This window comes from Triturus cristatus, chromosome 2_1, assembly GCF_964204655.1.
Source record: "Triturus cristatus chromosome 2_1, aTriCri1.1, whole genome shotgun sequence".
Lineage (NCBI taxonomy): Eukaryota > Metazoa > Chordata > Amphibia > Caudata > Salamandridae > Triturus > Triturus cristatus.
Window position 1 is genome coordinate 12659496 of NC_140581.1, and position 9434 is coordinate 12668929.

Genomic DNA, 9434 nt, shown 5'->3' on the forward strand with positions numbered 1-9434 from the left:
CAGGCCCACTGGCACACAACCATTGAGATAGATCACAAAACATGTATATATCCATGGGCACTGGTCTACTAAAACAGAAGGGGGGTGAGGGGTTGGGGGGGATGTCTGTCTGCTGACACCCACCCTAATACCACGCCTCGCTCTCTGTATATTGACTGATGGTCTTTCTGTCATATTTAAGGGCACTTTGTCGCTGCAATGGTTTAACCCTAATGCTTCTCTTTTTGTCTCATTCTAGTTCACCTATGCTCCTTCGGACACTTCTTCAAAGGGTCAGCGTAAGTCCACCAAACCCTGAGCCCAGAGAGTCAGACAGACTGTCAAAGACACCTGCAGGTAAGATTAAAACCTCCTTTAGGTGTGCATAATGTCTCTTCCATATGAGGTCCCTTTCACCACTGGAGACCTATATGCATGAGTAGCCCACTCATTGTGAGATCGTGGCTTCCATCTTGGGTCCCTTCTCCTCCGGAGACCTGTATGCATGAGTATCCCACTCACTGTGAGATCATGGCTTCCATCTTGGGTCCCTTCTCCTCCGGAGACCTGTATGCATGAGTATCCCACTCACTGTGAGATCATGGTTTCCATCTTAGTCCCTTCTTTACCGGAGACCTGTATGCATGAGTATCCCACTCACTGTGAGGTGATGGGTGGCATCCTGGGTCCCTTCCTCCTTGGAGACCTGTATGCATGAGTATCCCACTCACTGTGAGATCGTGGCTTCCATCTTGGGTCCCTTCTCCCCCGGAGACCAGTATGCATGAGTATCCCACTCACTGTGAGATCATGGCTTCCATCTTGGGTCCCTTCTCCTCCAGAGACCTGCATGCATGAGTATCCCACTCACTGTGAGATCATGGCTTCCATCTTGGGTCCCTTCTCCTCCGGAGACCAGTGTGCATGAGTATCCCACTCACTGTGAGATCATGGTTTCCATCTTAGTCCCTTCTTTACCGGAGACCTGTATGCATGAGTATCCCACTCACTGTGAGGTGATGGGTGGCATCCTGGGTCCCTTCCTCCTTGGAGACCTGTATGCATGAGTATCCCACTCACTGTGAGATCGTGGCTTCCACCTTGGGTCTCTTCTACCCCGGAGACCTGTATGCATGCGTATCCCACTCACTGTGAGATCATTGCTTCCATCTTGGGTCCCTTCTCCCCCGTAGACCTGTATGCATGAGTATCCCACTCACTGTGAGATCATGGTTTCCATCTTAGTCCCTTCTTTACCGGAGACCTGTATGCATGAGTATCCCACTCACTGTGAGATTGTGGCTTCCACCTTGGGTCTCTTCTACCCCGGAGACCTGTATGCATGCGTATCCCACTCACTGTGAGATCATGGCTTCCATCTTGGGTCCCTTCTCCCCCGGAGACCTGTATGCATGAGTATCCCACTCACTGTGAGATCATGGTTTCCATCTTAGTCCCTTCTTTACCGGAGACCTGTATGCATGAGTATCCCTCTCACTGTGAGATCGTGGCTTCCACCTTGGGTCTCTTCTACCCCGGAGACCTGTATGCATGCGTATCCCACTCACTGTGAGATCATGGCTTCCATCTTGGGTCCCTTCTTTACCGGAGGCCTGAATGCATGAGTATCCCTCTCACTGTGAGATCATGGCTTCCATCTTGGGTCCCGTCTCACCGTAGACCTGTACGCATGAGTATCCCTCTCACTGTGAGATCATGGCTTCCATCTTAGTCCCTTCTTTACCTGAGACCTGTATGCATGAGTATCCCACTCACTGTGAGGTCATGGCTTCCATCTTAGTCCCTTCTTTACCTGAGACCTTTATGCATGAGTATCCCTCTCACTGTGAGATCGTGGCTTCCATCTTGGGTCTCTTCTCCCCCGGCCATGGTGCGTGAGGTGCTGTGGATCTGCAGGAGCGGAGAGTGAGACCAGCAGCCCTGTCCAGCCGCACATGGTGTGTGAGGTACTGCGGATGAACATTTTGTTACTTGTAACAACTTTTGGTGCCTGGCTTCCGTGTTTTGTTGTTTGGTGTTTTCTGTAACCTCTATTTTTTCCTTGTAGCACTTGCTGTGCTGGGAGGTGCCTGACTCCCCTCCTTTTAACCCCTTTACCTCTGAGACTCCACTTGTGGTGAGCTCTGATTTCTGTTGACTTGCTCTCCTGACGTCTTTGAGGGACTGGGAGGAGCCTGCCCTCTGCGGTCTTGCCCTGCCCCTTTTCTTCCTGTTTGGCCGGATCCTTGAATGCCTCTTCTGACGAGGCTTACTTTAACATGGCCGATGCACAGATGCGCCGTTGGTGCGCCAAAGGCAAGCTGGTCTGCGCCCATCCACGGCCGGCCGGGGCCTGTACCCCTGCCCATTTTAACAGGTAGCGAAGACCATTCTCTTCAAACAATCTCAAGGACCTGCCCCACCCCCCCTTACTAACGGCCTGTGTTGGTGCCCTACAGGTAGGTGGTGACAGGATACAATGTAGCCACTGCACCTTCTTGATTGCTCCCAGTAGGACAAATGATATAAGACAGCGTGTGAGTACCAGCAATCATACCATGTCCTTTAAAGGCATAAGGCTGAACTGTCGATCTCTCCCCAAACAAAAACTGGACATTCCTAGTACATACTCAATTAACAATCCCCTCGCTCACCCTTTTTATCTGAAACTTGGCTCAGTGAAAACTCTGTGCCGGATATTCTCGATGCTTTGCCACCTGGCTATGGGATTGCGAGATGCGACCGCCCAGAAACCTTTATGGAGTTGCACTCTAAACAAAATCGACCTTCCTGATGGTGAAGCGGAACAATTTTTGATAAACAATCTAATAAGCAATCCTTAGAAGGCCTTCTGAGTTATCGCCCTCCAGGACCTGTGAATAATTTCATCTCCAACCTGATGGAATGTTCTGCTCATCTGGCGCTGCGGCACAATAAACTGATCATACTCGGTGGCCTAAACCTGCATCTAGAGCCCAAGGACTGCCAGATAGCTCTATCTCTAATTAGAGATCTTGAAACCCTTCAGCTATCTGAATTAGTTGTGGGTCCTACTCACGAAAAAGGCCACATTTTTTCTAATGACCCTTCTATTGAGGTCAAGGATTTTATTAGATTACCTTGGACAGACCACTTTCTGGTTTCTTTCTCTCCCGCTCCGTTGGTCCTCTGCGACGACTCCTGTCTTTTCGAGGAAATGGCCTAGAGTCACTCAGGATAAATTTATGTCTGTCTTGTCAGATATATGAATCCTAAAATCGAACTGGAAGATAAGGTGACTAACGCAACATTAAAGCATGAGGCATGGTTGACTACAGCTATTGATAATATGGCGCCTCTATCTCCCAGACAGAATGTCAGATCCACTCCCTCTGCAGCCTGGTGTAACGAACATCTTGCCACTTCTAAAAAAACAATGTAAAAACCTTGATTGTGTATGGAGGAAGGATTATAGTACCTCCAGTTGCGCCCGTCTGAAGGACGCCTTGAGCTTATCAGAGCAGCACGCAAGGAATATTATGCTCAGAAAATAGGCTCAGCTAGGAACCCGACCAAGGAATAATGTTCCTTACTAAAGTCCCTAACATCTTCTGAACGAATTTCTGCTAATGTCACACCTACTTCAGAATTTTGTAATGGTATAGAGACCAAAATCTATGAAACTTTCTCTGAGTCTGCAATAAAAAGTAATAACACATGGATTAGCGAACAACCAGGTGACATGACAGAATTCGCTATCCCCTCCATAACAGAATTGAGCTCCATCTTCCGACCTATTAAATTTGGTACTCCCTGGATTTAGCCCTACCCAGAATTTTACAGCTTGGGATGACTGCGATTATCCCCCATTTATGGAAAGTTATTAGGAAATCTATCACTTCTGGATCAGTGCCTAGGCCATGGAAGCATGGTACTTTCTATTAGGAAAAATCTCTCCTTGGAGCCTTCGATCTTGGAAAATCTTAGACCCATCTCTCTTCCTTTCAGGGCTAAAATACTGGAGAAACATGTAAACAACTGTTTAATCAGTTACCTGGAATCCAAAGAGTTATTGCACCCTATGGAATCCGGTTTCAGGGCACAGTGCTCCATGGAGTCAGCCCTCTTCCTATCAGAGGAAGACCTCACAGAATGCGGAATTACTGGGCCAAAGCGCAGCCTTTGATTCGGTGCCTCATGACATCCTAATTCAAAGGCTCCGGGACTGTGGGACAAGTGGCAAAGCGCTCCAATGGTTTAGATCCTTTCTCCATGATCGTTCCTTTGAAGTAACTTTACAATCCTGCATCTCTGACATGTTTTGCTCTACCAAAGGAGTCCCTCAGGGCTCTATTCTGAGCCCCACATTGTTTAATGTCTATATGGAACTGCTGGCAGACACCATTAAAAAATATAATGTTCAAGTGGTGTTATATGCCAACGAGACCCAACTGGTAGTAAATCTGTCTGAACCAAATTCTATCTAGGCCAAACTCTTGAAATATCTGATGTCGCCTCATGGATGACCGACAGTTACTTAATACATAATGCCAAGAAAAGCGAGCTTCTGCTTGTAGGGAAAACCCCCTCAATATAGACATTGGCTTGGGGGCCCACAGTCTTGGGTAAATCTCTGGTCCCGAAACAAAAAGTTAATAACCTAGGAGTTCTATTAGATTCAAAACTCTTTCAAAGTTCAAATCGGAAAAACGGCTGGGAAGTGCTTTGACAGTCTAAAGACGCTCAGAACAATTCTTGACCTAATCCCACTACTTCGCTGAAAACCATGGTTCATGCTCTCACCACGTTCCCAACTGGACTATGGGAATGTATTATACCTTGGTGCCTCTAAGGGTAGTCTTGCAACGCTGCAGCGAGTCCAAAACGCCGCAGCAAGGCTGTTATTGAATCTCCCCAAAAGATCGTCCGCGTTGGGTGCTCTTAACCAGCTACACTGGCTCCCTATGTCCAAGAGAATTGGTTCCAAAGCCCGGTGTTTCTGCCACCGCATACTCCGTAAATAAGTCCCTAGCTATCTCCACTCTCTGAATCAAGCTTACGTCCCAGGTCAGAATCTTAGATCCTCTGAGATTCAAAGTTGCTAAAATCCCCAATATCAGGAAAGCTAGAATGGGTGGTAGAACTTTTGCGTACCTAGCTGTCAAAATGTGTAATTCTGTGCCGTATGCCCTGAGAGCCTCTCCCACAGAAACTGATTTCAGAAGGAAATGAAATACACGGCTGTTTCTTGACTCGATCGAATATTAAGATGGGTCCTTTCATCGCTTTATTTGCCTTATTGATCTTTTTTCCGAGCTCCCGGAACCAGCACGGAACCACACTGAGGTGTAACCATGCACTTTACAAATCACTTTATTATTGTATGTATCAATATATTGATTCTTGTGTGCAATCCTAAGACTGACCATCCTCAACCTTATTTGTACATTTGCTTCCTGCATGAATCGCACCCACTCGTCCTTGCGATTAAATCAATGTCTCAAAGCGCGCTCCTCCTTTTCCTCCACAGATTTGATGCTGCCGAACAGACCTGCTACTTCTGCTCCTGAGACCTCCAGGTGCCGCAGCTGGGCTGTGTGCTCTGGGTGTGGACCGGCTGAGAGGAATGAGGTTGAACTTCATGGACTCATGGACCCTCCTCTTCACCAGCACCGGACAAGGGAGGTTCCAGCTCTGAAGGTCGTCGCTCCGGTGGACCTCTGTGCTGCTCCACAGATCCTTTGCTGCTATTCCCAGGGAATCTAGAAGCAGATCCCAAAGATTTGCAAATGTTTTATACATGTTCTTGATGTTTAATAAAGTTTAAGGATGAATTTCTTGTATGTCTCAAATGTCACGGATTTGTCATGATCTCACTCCACATGCGTTGTTCTTGTGGTAGTTTTACGCGTTCTCTTGATTATAATTAGGGCTCCCGGTTTTATGGTATTTATTTTTTGACTTTTCCATCTGTATTTTTTCCATATTTTGTTTTGTCCAATTGTTCTGTGTTTGTCCACAGTTATTTTGGGTTTTATGAAAAAATGAAGCTGAAATGGGTATATTTCCACATGTTTGTAAGCGATGAACCTGCTCTCATACTCTTCTTCCGGCCACGTTTCAGTGACATGAACACCCGCAGATGATAAACCAATGCACTTACATGAAAATATGCACATTTCAGTGTCAACCTTGTGCAGGACAAGGGCTGTTTAAGGCTCTTTGCTAAAATTCCTTTCTCTTTTAACCCCTTACCTATCAACCCACACATCTCTTTGCATGGCAGGGGGTATTTAGAATCGCTCAAAAAGCAACCCAATTTCTGTATTTATTCACAATTAAAAATAAATACAGACAAGAAAATAAATGGTTTTCTCTCTGTATTTATCTGTAAGAATCAGGGAACTTTGGTATTAAAGAAGAGGCCGCAGGCGCTTGTGCGGCCCCCTCTGTAATACTGATGGCACTGGTGCACATAAAGCGCCAGTACTATCTTCAAGGGGGTGTTCCCTCAGCCGTATGGGGGCGTGCCCCATGCAAATGAGGGAATCCCTTTGCCTCTGCACCTGCACCGTATTACCGACGTGGGCGAAGAGGCAAAGAAGCCCTCAGAAGGTGCCATTTCAAAGGTGCCGCACTGTCAGTGCCCCTCCTGAGAGCAGCCCTCTGCAGGGCGTAAGGGTGGGTCCTATGGACCCCCCAGAAATTCCCTTGCAGGCGGGTACAGTCACTGACTGCACCCACCTGCAAGGAGATAGCCAATTCCCTGTGAAAGTGCAGGCGGGTTACCGCCTGCACTGTGAAACACGAGCGACTTTAAAGCAAAGGCTCCGTATTTCACGTGAATGTGCTGCCCCCAGGGCACCATGACTTTGTGGCTGCCAAGGGGGCAGCACATTCATGGTAATAGGGCGCATTTTCATTGTTTGCGCTCGGCTCACCATTTTGAAGGTGTGCCCAGTGCAAATAATTAAAGTGTGACTATACCATAATATGCCCCTGGTGTGCTTTGCCGGAAGCCTAGTCCTCTTCTGTGATGCTGCTTAGCTGTGGCGGGTGGTTCCAGTGATGGTAGTCTGTGGTGGTGCGGGATGCGAATGCTGAAACTGACATGGGTGAGGTCTGTCCAGGCCCTAGGTGCTGGCTCGTCGAGTGTGATGTCGCTGATTGAGGAGAACATCGGATCCAATAGGTATCCGTCCTTGTGGATTGGTTTGGTAACTTGCTGGGTGAGGCTACCAAGGTTTACTATAAGGGCAACAGAGTTTGGTTTTGTGCGCTCTTCTACATGAAAGATTAGTTCTCGGAGGATAATGAAGGTGGTAGTGTTGATGTTGAAGGGTGCAACAAAGTCCGTGATGTCGTTGACAAAACTGTGGGGTCTTAGTGGTCTGTGGTTAAGGGTTCTACCCAGGGAGAAGTTGACTGTGATGCGTATCTATAAAATGAGATGTTCCATGTAGCTGGGGGTGTGTCCGTGTAGGAGATGCAGCTGATGGCTGTAGGAGAGTACGATCTGCTTCACATGGATACCCCCACTTTTTGCTGGTGTTTCACTGTTTTTTTACCTTAGTCTGGCTCTGGCTGGATTCTAGCTGTCCCACGAATTCTGTCGAGTGCTGCGGAGTCGGCGACCAGATTGGACCCAACAAGCATTGGCAACGGCAAGTCACTTGGAATCAGAGAAAGGACGGCGGTGCAAGGTCTGGGGCACGTCTGGAGCAACCAGGAAAGCCAAAACAGAAGAGGAGTTGCCTTCGTGGGGACCTACTAGCCAACGGGCTAGCGATCGCGAAGGAGCCTCGAGTGGTCGCACTGGAAAATGGCCCACGGGTCACTTGTAGAGTGGAGGCCAGAAATCGTCGGTGCAGGAGATGCTCAAGGCTGGGGCTACTCGGAGCCCAAAGCACAATTTCGAGGAAGACCAGGAAGATGATGGACCAGCAAAAGATCACGGTGTCCAGGGGTCACGGTTCCACGTCACCCACGATAGCCACGTGCCTCAGATTTGCTGTGGACTCAGGGTAGCCTCGGGGAAGTCTGGAAATCCACCTATGGTGATGCAAAGACTTCGGCGTCCGGCGGGAGCTTCAGCGATGCAGACCGGTCAGTTGCTTCTTTGGTGCCTGCCAAGCAGGGGAGTCACTCCTTGACCCCAAGGGAGATTTCTTCAGTCTTCTAAGCAAAGTAGAACATCGAAGGTCCAGGATATATATTGCAGAGTTTCGTCCAGTGTAATCTAAAGTCGCTAGGACTGGGTTCCCATACTTATACAAAGTTTGGGGGTTGGACATGCTCTAGGGACCCACCTATGGGAGGGTTTGGAAAGAGGGGTGGTTACACCCATTTCCTTTGTCCAGTTTCACGCCAGAGCAGTGGCAGGTAGCCCCTGCAACCGGTTTGAACTGGACTATGCACAGGGACACCAAGTGGGCCCCCAGTGCAGGACTTCAAAGCACCAGAGAGTGCTCCCGCCCAGCCCCAATACACATCTGCCTGTCTGGGTTACACTTCCCTGGGACAGGAAACCTATTGTCCAGGCCTCCCCTGCCGGGATTTCGGACAGCAGCAGGAGGCCAGACCCGTGTCTGTGGCAGAGGCATCCATTTTGTGAAGCCAGGGCTGTAGAAAGTCCTACCGGGTTAGACCAGTGTGAACATCTCGCCCTCTAGAGGGGTGGAATGCTACCCCCGCCGCCAGGACTGGTGGGGGGATAGTATTCCAAAGCTTTTGACACCAAACACGACATGTTTCCGTGCAGCCATCCCAAAGTTAGCATTTACCGCGAGGTTATAATGCACTTAAGAGTATATGGTCAGGCTGAACCACAAACAGCATCAGAGGAGGTACTCTGAACGCTGCAGAGTGGCTCTGCTCATATAGGGGCACCCTCTCACATAAAAACAAGCACTCTGCCTTCAGGATTGTTTAGGCCTGCCATAGGAGTGACTTAAAGGTTTTCTATGTGTGTGCAATGGTAGTGATATAGGTAGCCTTTACCACTGTAAGGGGTGCAAGCACACCCTTACAAAGGCTGCAGTAGCAGACCTGTGGTGTCATTTTGGAGTGCTTCCCAGGGGTGGCATAATACATGCTGCAGCCCCTGGTAGGCCTCTGAGGTACCTATGCCCTAGGTACATAGTATACCATATACTAGGGGCTTATAAGGCACTCCAGAATCCAATTAGATATGTACCTAATGTACATAGAAACCATTTTAGAGAGGAAACAGCTAGGCTTTGGTCCTGATTAGCAGGGCCACAGCCAGACTAAGGTAGAAAAACAGTGGAACACCAGCAAAAAGTGGGGTACCCATGTGAAGCAGATCCTACTCTCCTACACAGAAGGTCCCTCAAGGTCAGTGGGCAGCAATCTTATGGCTCTCCTTTGCAGACAAAGGTAGAGACAAGCTCCTCAGTGTAAGAGAAGAGGATGCTGATGATTACCAGGTCTTGAAAAGTGCACTAATAGATGGG

General features: G+C 48.4%; 1 protein-coding gene across 1 annotated transcript in view; it reads left to right on the forward strand.

The window, feature by feature from the left end:
* Nucleotides 1-5792, forward strand: part of LOC146863614 (myosin-IIIb-like) — a 547606-nt gene extending 541814 nt beyond the window's left edge. Inside the window, exons 29-30 of the mRNA XM_085627644.1 lie at nt 239-336; nt 5489-5792. Coding sequence (XP_085483770.1) covers nt 239-298 — 60 coding nt within the window. The 3' untranslated portion in view covers nt 299-336; nt 5489-5792. The remainder of the gene's footprint in view (nt 1-238; nt 337-5488) is intronic.
* Nucleotides 5793-9434: the final 3642 nt, after the last annotated feature.